Source organism: Typopeltis vanoorti, chromosome 16 (assembly GCF_054136105.1).
Source record: "Typopeltis vanoorti isolate ZY-2024b chromosome 16, IOZ_Tvanoo_1.0, whole genome shotgun sequence".
Taxonomy (NCBI): Eukaryota; Metazoa; Arthropoda; class Arachnida; order Uropygi; family Thelyphonidae; genus Typopeltis; species Typopeltis vanoorti.
Genome location: NC_143564.1, coordinates 103,064,725 through 103,081,457, shown reverse-complemented (window position 1 = coordinate 103,081,457; position 16,733 = coordinate 103,064,725). Strand labels below are relative to the sequence as shown.

Below are 16,733 nucleotides of genomic sequence, written 5' to 3'. Positions count from 1 at the left end.
AGTTTTTTTTTGTTAAAGAAAAATCCCATTTTTAAACAAATTTTGCTATCTCTCTACCTGTTTAGCTCATTCAAGATTGAAAAAGCCACAAAATTCTAATGAGCATTAATTATTAGCATATTGAAAAATGCTAACAAGTAAGGATAAGGAAGTTATCCCTCTTAATAAGTCTATGATTTGTCCACATCTTGACTACTGTATACTGATATGGTCACCTGGGTTTCTTGGGGACCAGGAGGTGATCGAAATGATTCAGAGACGAGTGACACCAAAATGGCGACAGGTCTGTGGAATACTCCCTATAAGGATAGGTTGAACGTTTGTAGGTTACCAAGTTTAGTTGATAGGCAGAACTATGGGCCATCTGTGGAAGTTCTATAAGGGTGTGCAGACATGATTGTTTGCATGGAGAGTGGTGAGTGAGTGGATTGGATTGCTAGAATTGGTTGTGAGTTCCTTTACAGTGAATAGATTCAAGGAGGTATGATAGGATTTGTGTGTATGATGGTCGATATGAGTCTCCATACTCCATGGAGATGCCGTTAATAATATTAACATAATCTTTCCAACTAAGTAATGTATGAAATCAGAGGACTAACAGGAATCTGCTGATAGGATAATTAATGCTTCCAGGTATTTCTTATCATCATCATCGTGCATATCAAGGATTTAGGCCTAGCATGACCTGTTCTGGTCTTAGAAGTCATCGTTTAAGAGGATGTCCTGGTTTCTTTTTCCTAATGGTTTGTACTTTAAGGCTTGTTTTGGTAATCTTTCTGTTTTCATTCTTTGAATGTGTTCCATCCATTTATGTTTAAAAATTCAAAAAATTTTTAAAATTTTTTCTATTACTGGTTCCTGCGATGTACCCTCGCGGGGTGTACAGGATATGATACCATCATGTTGTACCATCATTTTTATTTTGGTTTAACCAATAAGAATACAATTTGGTCTGCTAAATTCCAAATTGCCAGCTCATCCTACTTCGTTCAGTATCCAGGAGATACCCAACAGGGTACACCACGAGGTGAGGATTGGACATTCGGTCAGAAGCCCTGGTTGGTTCTCTGCATTCCTTTAAAGGCTATGTGGAGGTCCCCTCTCAGTTATAAAGCTTTGACCCTTAAGCACCTCTAATAATTCTTTCATAATTTCTTCATTTCTTTTGTGATCAAATAGGGTATACTTTGCTTTTTCTTATAAACTTCATTTCTGCTGTTGTTAATCTTTGTCTTTTTGTTTTATTGTCCAGATTTCGCTTCCATACATTAAGACTGGTAGGGCTAATGTATTGTATACTTTTAGTCTGGTTTGTTTTTGAACTAGGTTTGGTTTAAATATAGAGTTAATTACATCTGTTATTTTTAAATATTTTGCAATTTTTATGTTTATATCTTTTTCATTTTCATATGTGATTATACATCCTAGGTAGTTAAATGAATTTACCTGTTCTGAGATCTTGTTATCTATTACTATTTTAGTTCTTGCTGGATCTTGTCCTTTAAAGGTCATAGTTTTTGATTTTTCTGTTGATATTATCATACCATAATCTTTGGATATCTCATTTAGATCTAAAATAGCTTTCTGTAAGTTATCTTCAGAATTTGTAATTATTATTTGGTCACTGGCAAAGAGGAGAGTGTTTAAGTTTAATTCCTTGATGTAAATTTTTATTCCATTTTATTATTATTTCATTTAAATAGATATTAAAAAAGAGTTGCTGAGAAGGGACATCCCTGTCGGACAACTTGGTTTATCTCTGTCGTATATGATAGCTCGTGATTTAATCTTATTTGTATTTGATTATTTTCATATATACTTGTGATAGCTTTTAGGATATTATTTGGTATTTGTCTTTCTTTTAATATGTTAAATAATATGTTTCTTTTAACTTTGTCAAATGCTTTTTCAAAGTCAATAAATGCAACATGTGTTTCTAAATTGTATTCTCTATTATTAATTTTAGGCAAAAGGCCGGGTCTATACATGATCATCCTTTTCTAAATCCATTCTGTACTTCTAAAATAAAGTTTTCGGAATATTTCATTAGTTTGCTATTTAAGATTCTGCTGTATATTTTGTAACAGGAATTTAGCATACTGATACCTCTATAGTTTTTAGGGTCATCTCTATTACCTTTTTTAAAGATAGGAATCACAGTTGCTTTTTTTCCATTCTATTGGGGGTGATACTAGTTGAGTAAATTTTATTTAAAAATAATAAGAGTCTTTCTTTGAATCTTGTTCCTGCGTATTTATATAGTTCTTAACCTAGCTTATCTTCTCCGTGATTTTCCGTTTCTTGTTTCTTTCAGGCTGATTTCTAATTCTTCTTCTTTAGTTATTTCCTTTTCATTAATTGTTTGCTAGTTGTCTTTTTTAAAATATTTGTCTGTCCACAGTTCTGTGTAGTAATTTAGAAATTCTTCTAATTTCAATTCAGTGTTTAATTTTATGTTTTCTTTGGTATCTGCATTTAAGTGTTTCAAAATCTTATATACATTGGGTCTTATTTTATATAAATCATGTTCTAAATTAGAAACAAATTTGTTCCATGATTCTCTGTTTTTTTCTGACTTCTCTTTTAGCTATGGCTCTTATTCTTTTATATTCTATTTCATCTTCTAATCTTTTACTGCTTAACCATTTATGATAGGCTTCTTTTTTCTTTTTGATTATTTCTTTGATTGTATCATCCCAGATCTTCAGTTTTTTCCTTTTATTGAATTTTTTGGTCTTTCCTAAGCTTCCATTTGCTGCTGCATTTAGTATCATTTTTATATTAAGCCATTCTATTTCTTCATTTTGTTTTATTTTATCTAGATATTGGTTAATTCTTTGTTCATATAGCCATCGTACATTTGTGTCATTCAATAGTCTAGTTTTATAAATGTTTCAAATTTTCTTTCTGTTCTTGTTACTTGTAGCCATTTAGGTGGTAATCCTAATTTTATTTTAACAAGGAAGTGGTCACTGCTTATTTCATGTCCTCTGTAAACTCTAACATCTAGCGAAAATTTTAATGTCTTTTCATTTAATATAAAATAATCTAATATTGATTTCCATCCTCTTGCTGGCCAAGTATATTTATGTATGTCTTTATGTTTATAGAAGGAATTCATTATTTTTAGGTTATTATAAACTACAAAGTCAATCAATTCTTTCCCATTCCTGTTTAGAGTATGTTCTCCATGTATTCCTATATTATTATTAATTTTCGTGTTTCCAATTCTTGCATTTAAGTCTCCTGCTAAAATTACGTAATCATTTTTATTTATTTTATTATATATGTTTTGTAGCTGATTATAAAAATCAATATTATGCTGTTCTCTTCTTTCTTCTGGCACATATAAACCAATAATTTTTAAATACCCTCTATCTATTTTTATTCTAGCTTCTATTATTCTTTCATTCCATAATTTATAATGTTTTAACTGTTTTGAAAGGGAGTTATGAATCCAAATCATGACTCCTGCTTGTGCTCTTTGGTCTGTGTCAACTCCACTGTATATCATTAAAATTTTTGGTTCTCATAGTTCCTTTTAATTTCTTTTTTGTTTCAGTGATTACTGCTATTTTAAAATTTCATTTAATAATTTGTCTAATTCTATTTCTTTATATGCTATTCCTCTTACATTCCAGTTTGCTATGTGTATTATATTTTGTCGTTTTCATTTTTGTTTTACCTTTTCCATTTTGTTTTTCTGTCAGCTTACAAGCTTACAGGTATTTCTTATGCTACAGACATTTTTTTTTTTTTTTTTTGATTGATTCAGGAAGAGATGTATGTGGTGAGGTTGTCTGCAAGGATAGAAAAATCAGAACTCCATGGTGGATGCAGGAAATAAAGAGGCAGTGAAGTTAGCCATATAAGTCAGCTTGTGCTCTTAGAGAATGTAGAGACAAATGTAAGAAAGCTAAACAAAAGTCATGAGAAGACTTTGGTAAGAATATAGAAAATAAACATCAAGAAAGTGGCAAGATATTGTGGAAGTTTCGAAAAAGTTCAGAAATGGAGAAAAGAGTGTTGTAAAAGGAATTAGAGATGATAAAGGTGACATGAAAACAGGAGAAAAAGATATCCTTGATGTTTGGAGTAATTACTACAAAAAATTGCTAAATGAAATGACAGCACAGTGTGAAAAAACACTCAACAGGCATGCAATTAGGAATACATGTTCATACTTGAAGTAGAAAAAGCCACCAGAAGCCTGTGGAAAGGCAGCTGGAGCAGATGATATTTGACCAGAAATGCTCAAGTATAGAGGTATAAAAGTTTTACAGTGGCTGCTCTGCACAGTTCAGAAAGCCTGGACAGAGGGACGAATTCCAGATATCTGAAGTAGAGCTCTCATGTTGTTGTTGTCGAGTCCATTGAAGAGCTTCTAGATATGACCGTGGATCTGTTGAACTTTGATGGAGTAGAGCTTTTCTCTGGGATTATTGTCAATTTTTTGTAGGGCAGCAGCAATTGCTGGACAAGAATAAATATGAACAGGCGTTAGTTCAACTCTTCATTTTTCTTCCTTTCTACTTCATACTTGAAGTAAAAAAAACCATTAGAAGCCTGAAATGTGGAAAGGCAGCTGGAGTAGATGATATTTGACCAGAAATGCTCAAGTATGGAGCTACAACAGTGGCTGCACTGCATAGTTCAGAAGGCCTGGACAGAGGGTTGAATTCCAGACATTGTACCCATATATAAAAAGGGAAATAAAACTGAAGGTGAGAATTACAGAGGTATTTCCCTACTGAGTGTTCCTGGTAAGATTTATGCACGTATACTTGAGAAATGGTTGAGAAGGATTATGCAAGGAAAGCTTGGTGAAGAACAAGCTGGATTCAGACCAAATACAGGCTGTCAGGTTCAGATTTTCACTTTATGACAAATAGTTGAGAAATCATGGGAATATAACAAAGATCTGTATTTAGGTTTTGTTGATCTGGAAAAGGCATATGACAAGATGCGAAGAGAAAAGCTATTCAAAATGCAACAGTTGTATGGTGTCAATGGAGCATTACATGAAACAATACTTAGTCTTTGTTTGTGTTGTAAGTCAGCAGTTAGAATTGAAGGAAGTACAGGAAGATGGTTTGATGTTAAATCTCGTGTCAGATAAGGATGTATACATTATCCCCTCTGTTATTCATTATCTATATGGATTACATTATGAAGGAAAGTGGTATTAAACCTCATATCAAAATTGGAGATGTTAATGGCTTTATGCAGACGATGTTATACTTCTAAATAAGTCTGCAAGATTCCCTGACTAAACTGAATAACTGTTGTAATAGATTTGGTATGAAAATCAGCAATAACAAGACAAAGACAATCAAAATAGGCAGAAACATTGAGAATATCAGCTGCATCATGAATGGAGAACTTACGAAGGTGGTCTGAAAAGTTCTTGGCCTAACAATGAAAAAACGAATTTATAATTTCAAAATTATTTATATTTTTTAACATAATCTTCCTTAAGACTAACACATTTATTCCAGCGATGCTCCGTTATCCTATTCCTTTAGTGGTTCTCAGTAAGATCTATAAAATACCTCTCTACAGTCATAGAGGGGTATTTTGTAGATCTACAAATTATTTTGTAGATCTACCCCTCTGCAATCGCCTCTTGATTTGAAGAAAAACACTAACCAGCGAGGAAGAGTTTTAGTTTTGGGAAAAGATAGAAGTCAGAGCGAGCCAAATCTTGGGAATAGGGTGGATGTTCCAACAATTCATAGTGCAGATCCCTTAATTTTCCTGATGAAAGATGATTTTTTTCTTTTGCAAATCGGGTATTTTCTCACGAATTTTTTCCTCTAGTCTGGCTAAAAGATCGGAATAACATTCCCCAATTTGTTTTATCGTTTTCAAGATAATAAACAAAATGCCTTTAGCATCCCAAAACACCGATGCCATGACCTTTCCTGCTGATGGAACCGACTGTCTTTTTTGGTGCTGAATAACCGGCTTCTGTCCACTGTTTTAACTGCTGTTTGGATTCTGGTGTGTAATGGTGAATCTAAGTCTCATCCATAGTAATAAATAGATGCACAAAATCAGTTTTATTCTTGTTAAAACACTCCAAGCACTGTTCAGAGATTTTTTATGCGAGTGCATTTTTGATCTGTTGTGAGCAAGCACAGCACCCATCTTGCACAAAGCTTTTTCATATGCAATTCTTCTTGCTAAATATATCCTATGTTCTTTTGAAATGCCTATAGTCTCAGTAATTTCACGTACTTTGACTCGCCGATCATCCAATACCATATCATGCACTTGATCAATGATTTCTATTATTATTACAGTTTTTGGACATCCTTCATGTGGATCATCTTCAAGGCCGGTATGGCCACGTTTAAATTTGGCAGTCCATTTCTTAATTGTCGAAAATGAAGGAGAAGAGTGCCTAACAGGTTGATTTGGAGGAAAATTGTTGATAGGAAGTTAGAAATGTCCTATCACAGATCCAAGACCCTAGTTTATCAACATGCCAAGAAGAGTGAATTCATGCTGAAGGAGAGAAAGAAATAAAGGATGTATGAATCGGTCACCAACATGCAAAATCACGTGCTTTATTCATAAAATTTTCCAACTGTTATACAAGCAAAATAGTTATAATTTTAAAAACTACAATATTCATAAAAGAAAAGTTAATTTTCCAATGTGTAATAATTAATAACTCATCCCACGAGACAGATTGATTACCCTATTATCGGAATGGATTCTCCTTCTTCTGACATGCACAGAAGTGTCAAAGGGTCTCTCATCTGTGGGCATACAGTAACGATGTAATTGTAACATTAATATCATATCCTGTACACCCCTTGAGGGTACATGTCAGGAATTTGATGATGATGAACTTGATACTTTAGCACATCCAATTAATATGTTAATTGCTTCTCAACTAAGTAAAATTAGTGTTATGATATAAGATTTATTTGGTTAGTTCAGTTCAGGGTTTAATTTTGATTACTCAATGGAAATAACTATCTGTAGTTATAACTGACCAAATTGGTTCGGTTATCATTTTTCATATATCCTAAACGCTGGCTAATATTATTTTTTCTGGATTAAAGGTGGATAAAAGAACATATACTTGAATGGGGAAGTGAAGCTGTTATTGATAATGTTACTGATGAAGTTGCATGTATAGGTATTGCTGGGCCTTTGTCAAGGGATATTCTTTCTAAGGTAACAGATCATAATATGGAAGATACTGCCTTTCCATTTCTTAGTGTTCAACAAATTGATATTGATGGCATTTCAAATAGGGCTATAAGAATATCATATACAGGTTGGTACCTTCTTTTCTGTTATTACTTTTACCAATTTATTTACAAAACAGGTCGGAAAAAATTACATTATAGAAGCATTTGTTTATTTTCATAATCAAGTATCTTAGGGTAGTTAAAACCTACTGAGGCTGAATAAGCATCTACCTGAGCAGAAACCAAAGTACGGATTGGAAAAACATATAAAAATGGAGTAATCGGGTGTCAGAAGCCATTTCTATACATTTTCAATACTGGTAAAATATGCCAGCCACAAAATTAAAAAAGAAAAGTCGCCTCTTATCCATTTTAGTATATGACAGTAATTATGATATAGTGCCAAATTAAAAAAAAAAATATATATATATAAATGTTTCTGAAATGACTAGTATTTGCATAAGTAAATTAGATGAGGGCTTATCAGAAATATCTGGGATGGAATTTCGTTGAAAGAAATTACTCCACAAACCAATTATATGTGAATGGGTTGTAGCTACCTTGTTGTATTAAGTTTTATATCTACTAAAAATTAAAGATGCCAAGAAATTCTTGGTTTAATCCTTTATCGAAGTGTAAAGAAACAAAGTTTGCATGTGAAGTATCTTAACGACTGGGCTACTTGTATGTAGACACTAAGGATTTCACATCAATTGATTTAGTATCTCAGCATTATATGCTGAGATACTAAATCAAATAAAAATAAAACTAAACACACACATCCCTTAAGGTGTGAGTGTGTGTGCTTTGCATTATGGGAAGGGCCACTACCCAGACTGGTTTCAACCTTTATTAAGGTGAAATAGCAAAGGGCAGAAAACTAGTTAGTATAGGGGTGCAAGAGAGCCTGATAGTGTTAGGAGAAAGAAAAGATAGATAGTATGAGAGGCCTTGGCTCTTTTGTATCATCATATAGTCAAAGTCTATCAGTTTTACTTTTTCACCAGTCTCATGCAGACAAACAACCAAAGACCGACTTAAATTAAAGTGCAAAGATGACTGATACCCAGGTGGTTGGCCTTCTCTGTGTGGGATTGCTCTCTAGTCATCCCTGCAATTGACCTATAAGAGCACATTGAACTAAGAGAATGGAACCATATAAAAACCTCTTATAGTAAAAATAGAAAATAGACAGAATTTTATCCCTCCCCCCTCCCAGTGAATATTGCATAATGTTGGTGGGCTACACCACCTAGCCAAAACTTTGAAATATCCTAGAATGCTTCTTTCTAAATACAAAAATTGCCTGACTGAACAATAAAATTTCCACAATATAATATTGTAAAGCATTTGAATGTCATATTGCTGGTTTTCAAATCCATGTTTTTGCCAGCCTAGCTGGCTGAGTGGTTAGCATATCCACTCTCCAGCCAAAAGGCTGCGGGTTTGAATCCCGCGGTGGGCATGGATGTTTGTGATTGTCTATGGAAGTGGTTGGCGGTAGATGCAGTTGTTGTAGTTGTGGTCAGTTGGTAGATTGTGAGTGGTGGAGACAGAGTTGTAGAGTAGCGCCCTCCCTAGACGAGTCTTTGGACTTCCTGGAGGTGACAAATAATAATAATAATGTTTCTTTCTAACCTTCCATAAATAGTATTTTAATTCATTAATTATAAAAATCAAAATTCTCTTCCCATTGCTGACAGGTGATACTGCAAAGACATTTGCAGTAATACCTGTAAGCAATGTTCTGCTGTTTCCAATCAGTTACAGATATCACAGATTGGATCTCTGATGTTAAAGTACATCTATTTGATGGTATTGTCTGGAAGGCAACATATGCAATTCTCCAAACAAGATCTCTCCTGTTTGGGTATCCATGGAACTTCAGTAAGTTACGAAACAAACTGTTGTTGTTGTTGTCAGTACCCAACTGTGGAAATTCGTGGCGAAAGAAGTTAAAGATTTCTTTATACCAAATTTTACTTTTATTAATGGAAAGAATGTTGTAGCAATCTAAGAGTTAAAAGAAGCACAGAATGTTGTAGTATTCAGGAACAATCTTAGCTTTTGGACCTTTATAATCATTTACTCCAAAATGGGAAAGATGAAAACGTTGGTAGTGCTGGAGGTCTGCATATGTGTGATTGATCTGCAACATTTTATGAATTTTTGAAGCTGTTGCTTAAATAGCAGAATTTTAAGACTGGAAGCCCAAAGCATCCATGCTTCTTTGATAGTTGAAAAAACTTTTTAACTACTTGGTATCGGCTAGACCAAAAAATTGCACAGGCTTACTATATAATTGCTTTTCTTCAGTTTCTGTAATGTTTATTATGTACAATAGAGCAGGAAAGATTATGGTTTTAAGTACTACAGCTTTAGAAGAAAAGGAAAGTGGCCCAATTTTCCATTCTTCTAAGGTTTCAATGTTTTTGTATACAAGTTCTTGAACTGGTAATATTGGGTAAGTGGAGAATTTCAGAGCAATTTCAAGTATAGTGATGAGTTGTTCTCTCTCTCTCTTAGGGGTAAATCAAAAAGGAATGCCTCCGAGATCCCATTTTCCAAAAACTTTTAATTTTGTCTTGTCTGAATTAGCAGTTAATACACTGATCTTGCAATTTTTCCAAAATACCCAAAAAGAGTATATTGAATCATTATCTGAGTGCCTACTACATCACCAGCATTTGCTAATGCTTTATTTTCCTTCATAGTTGAAGGAACTGTTATTCCTGCACGGCATCTGTATTGGCGACTTCCTGCAAGAAAGGTTCAAAAACCAGTGCAAAGAGTAATGGACTTAGAGTCCATTACTCTTGCTTGACTCCTTTTGAATTTTGACTGGATCTGATAGGAACCCATTAATGGCGGCATATAGTTGAATTGGCATAGGGCTCTTTTAATAACAGATAGCAGCTTTTTATCCACACCAATTTACTGGAGGATGTGGAACAGAAAGGGATGCTGGACATTAATCAATGCTTGAATAAGGTCTACTGATAGCACTGCCATTGGTTGCTTTTTTGTATGAACTAAATGGAGTAGATCATATAGCAGAAACAGATTACATTCTACCTGCTTGGTCTGGAACTCCACACACACCAGTGTGCTTTTAATTATGAATCTCATTATTACTTTGAGCCTGTTATTGATAATGAAGAAAAATAACTTTGAAATAACTAAAAAAAGGCAATAACAATGGCAAATACCTGTTGGATTTCTGCTCAGGACATGGACTGTTTATTACTAACACCATATTCCAACATAAAAATGTGCACAAATTCACATGGAGAGAAGAGGCAAGGAATAAGAAAAGTCTCATTGACTATGTTATTGTTGATAGTGATGTTTCTCCCTGGTGCAGGACACCAGAGTGTACAGAGGATTTGAAATTGGAAGCGATCACTATTTAGTCTTGAGCAGGATAAAATTGAATTTTGTATTGAAAAGAATAACATGTAAGAAAGTTTTAAACCGAATAAAAGTCGAGCAGCTCTCAGATGTGAACTATAGACTAAAATACACAAAGATTATTGAAGAAAAAATGAAAGAGTTTCAGAACAGGAACCAAACCTTGGAGATTCAGTGGCAATCCTTGAAGAAAACCCTGATTGATTTAGCCAGAGAGGCATGTGGTGAGGTTGTCTGCAAGGATAGAAAAATCAGAACTCCATGGTGGACACAGGAAGTTAAAGTGGCAGTGAAGGAGAAGAAGAAAGCATATCAAAAGTTCCTGGCAAATAAGTCAGCTGGTGCTCTTAGAGAATACAGAGACAAATGTAAGAAAGCTAAACAAGTCATGGGAGGACTTTGGCAAGAATATAGAAAATAAATATCAAGAAGGTGGTAAGATATTCTGGAGGTTGTTGAAGAAGCTTAGAAATGGTGGAAAGAGTGCTGTAAAAGGAGTTAGAGATAATGAAGGTTGCATGAAAACAGGAGAAAAAGATATCCTTGAAGTATGGAGTAATTACTTCGAAAAATTGCTAAATGAAATAAGCAGTGATAGCACAGTGGTAAAAAACACTCAACATTCACACAGTCAGGAATACATATCCATACTTGAAGTAGAAAAAGCCATCAAAGGGTTGAAATGTGGAAAGGCAGCAGCAGTAGATGATATTCGACCAGAAATGCTGAAGTATGGTGGTATAGAAGTCTTGCAGTGGTTGCACTGCATAGTTCAGAAAGCCTGGACAGAGGGACGAATTCCCGATGATTGGAGTAGAGCTCTAATAGTACCCATATATAAAAAGGGAAATAAAACTGAATGTGAGAATTACAGAGGTATTTCTCTACTGAGTGTTCCTGGCAAGATCTATGCAAGCATACTTGAGAAACGGTTGAGAAGAATTGTGGAAGAACAAGCTGGATTCAGGCCAAATAGAGGCTGTCAGGATCAGATCTTCACTTTACGACAAATAGTTGAGAAAGCATGGGAATATAACAAAGATCTGTATTTAAGTTTTATCGATCTGGAAAAGGCATATGACAAGGTGCCAAGAGAGAAGCTATTCAATATGCTACAGTTATATGGTGTCAATGGGGCATTATATAATTGAAGTACAGGAAGATGGTTTAATGTTAAATCTGGTGCGAGACATGGATGTACATTATCCCCTCTGTTATTCATTATCTATATGGATCACATTATGAAGGAAAGTGATATTAAACATGATATAGAATTGGAGATGTTAATGTCAGCTCTTTGCTTTATGCAGACGATGTGATGCTTCTAAATAAATCCGCTACAAGTTTGCAAGAGTCCCTGACTAAATTGAATAACTGTTGTAATAGATATGGTATGAAGGTCAGCATTAAAAAGACAAAGACAATGAAAATAGGTAGAATTGTTGAAAATGTGAATTGTGTTGTGAATGGGGAACCTGTGGAACAAGTAAAATATTTCAGCTACTTAGGCACAATTTTTACTGAAGATGGTAAATTAAATATGGAAATAGACAACAGAATCAACAAAGCTGGTTTGGTAGGAAGTCAACTGAATAAATTCATATGGAATAAGAGAGAAATTAGCTGTATACAAGACAGTGTTCAAACCAGTTTTAAATTATGGATCTGAGAGCCGGGGCAGAAGTAAAACACTTGACCAAAGACCAGAGACCGCACATATGAGAGTCCTGAGAAAGATTAGAGGCATGAACAGATGGCATTAATGGCAATATCATATTATAAACGAGGATATCAGGAAAGAACTTGTCATTGTCGGCATCCAGGAATGCGTTAGCAGAGCTAATCTCAGGTGGTATGGTCACTTAAACAGAATGGGCGAGGAAAGACTGGCAAAAACAAGTGTTCTCTGCCAGGTTGGCAGGAAAACGACCCAGAGGAAGACCAATATATAGGTGGATTGATATGGTACAATGTGCCTTAGACGATAGAAATATAAGATCTGATAATGATAATATTGGAGTCTTGACAAGTAATAGGCTGATTTGGAGGAAAATTGTAAATGGGAAGTTAGTAATGATGTAAATTTTTCATGTAGTACTATCATATCCTGTACACCCCTTGAGAGTACATGTCAGGAATTTGATGATGGTGAAAAATAACTTGTAGTCAGTATTAGATAGAGAAATATGTCTCAAACTGCTGATAACGGTATGATCTCTATTAGGTTTTGGAATGAGGACTGTATGGCTTGCTACAAATTCACTCGATATGACGTGATGAGAGAAAATAATTAAATAGTATAACTAGAATGGGAAGAATAAATTCCCAGGCCTCGCAGTAAAGTTCTATCCCTAGACCATCAAGCCCTGGGGATTTTCTTCTCTGGCATTCTTTATAGGCCGTGGACTTCAAATGCTGTAATGGGTCTATAAAATCCACCTTGGCTATAAACAGGAAAGCCATTAATGTTCCAAGAGCTATAATTTCCCACAGTACTGTTGTCTTCAAACAGATTTTTATAGTGTTTTTCAAAGGAGTCAAGGATGTCTTGAGTGATGGGCATGTCTTCACTATCAATACAAATTTGAGTGATAGTCCTTTCTTTGCAGAATTTAGTGAATTGCCTATTGAAGAATGCAGCTAAGGAACTATCTGCTAAGTGCTTCTGTATTCTTATTTAAAATTTCTTTCTTCTACCTGTTTCCACCTCTATCTCTATGTTAATGTTTCTAATGATGTTGCTGCATTCTATACCATTGTGTAGATTTGCTACAAACCAGCGTCTCTCTTTATACAAGTCTTTCAACTTTTTTCTTTTGAGGAACACTTGTTCCTTTCCCCATTCAGGTCATATTCTGTTTTACTGCTTGTTTGAATTTTAACCATATATCCCAGTTCCAGGTAACATTATTCCAGTTTGAACAGAGGGTCTTGAATTTGGCTGAAAAGATCAACAGGATATTTAGTGGAAGTCTCCATAGTCCAGAATTGATCTCTACTTGTTCCATGCAGAAGAACTTGAGTAAAACTGGATTATGATCTGACATATTGATGTCAAAATGTTTTATCTGAATTATCCTATTTATGAGGGAAGAAGAAATATAAATTCGATCAATACAGGTACCAGTAACTTGATTCATGTATGTGTAAGAGATTAGGATTGCACATCCTCTATATGTCTATGTGTTCTAATATATATACCGTTAAAAAAAACAACATGTATGACGAACACATAAGTCTGTCTATTAGTTGAGCATTGTCGAGACATATTTTTACTGTGCATATCCCACTTTTCCACTCCTGGGGGTGGCCCCCTATTTTGTCTAATGTTTTTTTTTTTTTTCAGTACAATTCCAGTCTCCAGCTGCTCTGATATAGTGAGCACTGTATAAATATGGCTGCAATTCCTAGAAGAATATTCGACCTTTATTGAGGTATCATCAGTAGGAATCAGACTCAGAAGGGGGATACCAAGGGTGAAGTAATGTTGAACCTTATTATTAAATTACTCTGGATCAGAGATAGATGTTGAAAATTTTTTCACTTGTTTATACCATAAATTAAAGATGGCAACAAATTATATTCTTGGTTTAATTCTTTATCCAAGTGTAAGCAAACAAAATTTGCACATGAAGTAATCAGAATTGTATTGACACCTTAATGATGGGGGGGGGAGGTACTACTTCAACACCTTGGATCATTTGTTGTGTGTGTGCGTGCACACACACACACACAACATTTTAATATGCCTATTTTGCAACAGAAAAAACATTATTGCACTTTAGATCAGTTTATTCACAATAATTTGGCAACATCTAATATTCATCTACTAGAAAGAAAGATGTTAGCTTGGCTTATTTGTTGCCTATGTGGTTGTCATTTCAATACCATTAGTAGTTTCTTGAAAAAAGTTTTGTCCTAGATATTTCTGATCAGTCTTCATATATGATTTTGAGAAATGAAATGTATCTTTCTTTAATAGTTTTGATTTGAGAAGCAAAATGTTTGTGTAATAGGTTTAAAGTGATATATACATTTGTTAAAGCTTTGTATATTTTAGAAATATTTATATTTTTACATGGTCTTAATATATATCATACCTAGGAGAGCTGGGATGGGAGTTATATCATCATTGCAGTGATACTGAAAAACTGTACAGCACATTACTGAAAGCAGGAAAAGAATATGAAATAGGTGATTTTGGAACATATGCAATGAACTCACTAAGATTAGAAAAAGGTTTCAGGATGTGGGGTGCAGAGGTATGTTGGTTTATTTCTTGATTGTCATTTCAACTAATAATTCTCATACAGATACTAAGCATTATTATTATTATTAAAGATCTCTATAGAGATGTGAGAGATACATTGAAGAATTTCTCTTTGGAGAGTATCCAAAGAGCATATCACTCCTTAAATGCATTTACTATCTGCATCCTCACCATCTTTTCAGGTAGTGCACTTCATGCACCTACCATCTCCTCTTTATTTGAAGGTACTGCACTTAATGATTATATACAGGGTGTTCGGGATAAATTTGACATATTTATAATTAATTATATTTTTCCGTAAGTTACATGTATTAACACACACTTCTCTTCATTTAAAAGTTTGGACCCTTCTTCATTCATATACAAGATGTCAGAAAGGATGGATAGCTGGAACCCACCTGAATCATGGAAGAGAATAACTTGTATCATGATGATTCGTGCCCGCCATCAAAATAAGGATATTACGACTGCTGCCCAATGCTCCCTGAATACAGTAAAAACAATCAGGCATGAACTAGAGACTTGCAATGGTGACTACGAGGATGTAGCAAGAAGAAAGATCCCTAGCAGACGATCTGATTGCGTTCGTACAGCAGAATTCCTCGCAAATCTGCAGGAACAGGTGTTGAAGAACCCTGGCATTGGAATTCGGGCTTTGTTCGTGGAGTTGCTAACTGTAGTCAAGCCCTGGATAACAAGGGTAGCCAATGGTAGGCCGTATGTATGGCAGCAGGATTCGGCCCCTTGCCACACCTCTGGGAAAAGTCAAAAATGGTTGTCTGAAAATTTCTACGACTTCACCAGTCCAAATGTTTGGCCTCCAAACTCCCCAGACCTTAACCCCATGGATTATTTTGTATGGGGCGCAGTTGAAAAAGACACCAATCGCACTTCCAGTAATACAAAAGCCCAGTTAATGGATAAAATTAAAACAGTTTTTGCGGCCCTTCCCAGGGAGACTGTAGCATCAGCTTGTTCGAGGTTCCGAAGCAGAATTGAAGCTGTGATCGATGCTAATGGTGGTTATTTTGAGTAAATCTTGTTGATAGTATTGTAATTAACTCTGCCTGTAATGTTTTTTTGTCAATTCATTAAATTTAATAGATACAAAGAAGATTTTCTTTTTCCTTACGAAACTGTCAAATTTATCCCGAACACCCTGTATTAGTAGGCTTCCTGATTAGCTAGTAAACAGTACTATTGTCATTTACTCTGCTAGATTGTGTCTGGAGGGAGTTCAAGTATTAGAGCAGTATGCAAGAGGGCACTGCTGACACACACATTCATGGACAGAAGACTTACTACTTTCTGTGTGGGTGAGTCTTTTACTTATCCTCACTCTTTAATCTCTTTTACATCACCAACCTGTGAAAGACATTTTAAATAAATGCACTAACACTGCAGATCAGGAAAAAATCTCCAACAAATCATTAAAAAAGAACAAAAATTCGATCCTAAATCATAAAACAATAATAACTTTTTTTTTACTTTACCAATATTTGTGGCCTTAAAACAGACATAAGTGATGTGAACTATCACTTACAGGCATTTAACCCACACTTTTTATTTCCTTCATAACCACAACTACAACCACCATCCAAACTACACTTTGTACAATTCTTTCTATCACAAATATAATATTTGCACATTCATCAGATCGGACATCTCATGCCAGACCTAGAATCCTTGTTTTTCTTTTTTTAAAAAATCTTCTCTGCCTCAAAATTTCATTGCCATTGGTTGCATTCATTTACCACGTTTATTCCTCTCCAAATTCTATTTGTTTGGTTATTTATTTCTAAAGTTTGATTTTCTGCAGTCTAAGTAGAAGTTCTCTCTTTGGG

General features: G+C 34.6%; 1 protein-coding gene across 2 annotated transcripts in view; it reads left to right on the top strand.

Annotated features, from left to right (window-relative positions):
- LOC150098229 (dimethylglycine dehydrogenase, mitochondrial-like) overlaps positions 1–16,733 on the top strand; it is a 260,147-nt gene that overhangs the window by 228,928 nt on the left and 14,486 nt on the right. Inside the window, exons 13-15 of one of the 2 annotated variants that reach the window (XM_090405925.1) lie at positions 7,077–7,294; positions 14,724–14,881; positions 16,109–16,205. In XM_090405925.1, coding sequence (XP_090262051.1) covers positions 7,077–7,294; positions 14,724–14,881; positions 16,109–16,205 — 473 coding nt within the window. The remainder of the gene's footprint in view (positions 1–7,076; positions 7,295–14,723; positions 14,882–16,108; positions 16,206–16,733) is intronic. The other variant, XM_090405924.1, reaches the window with a different exon arrangement.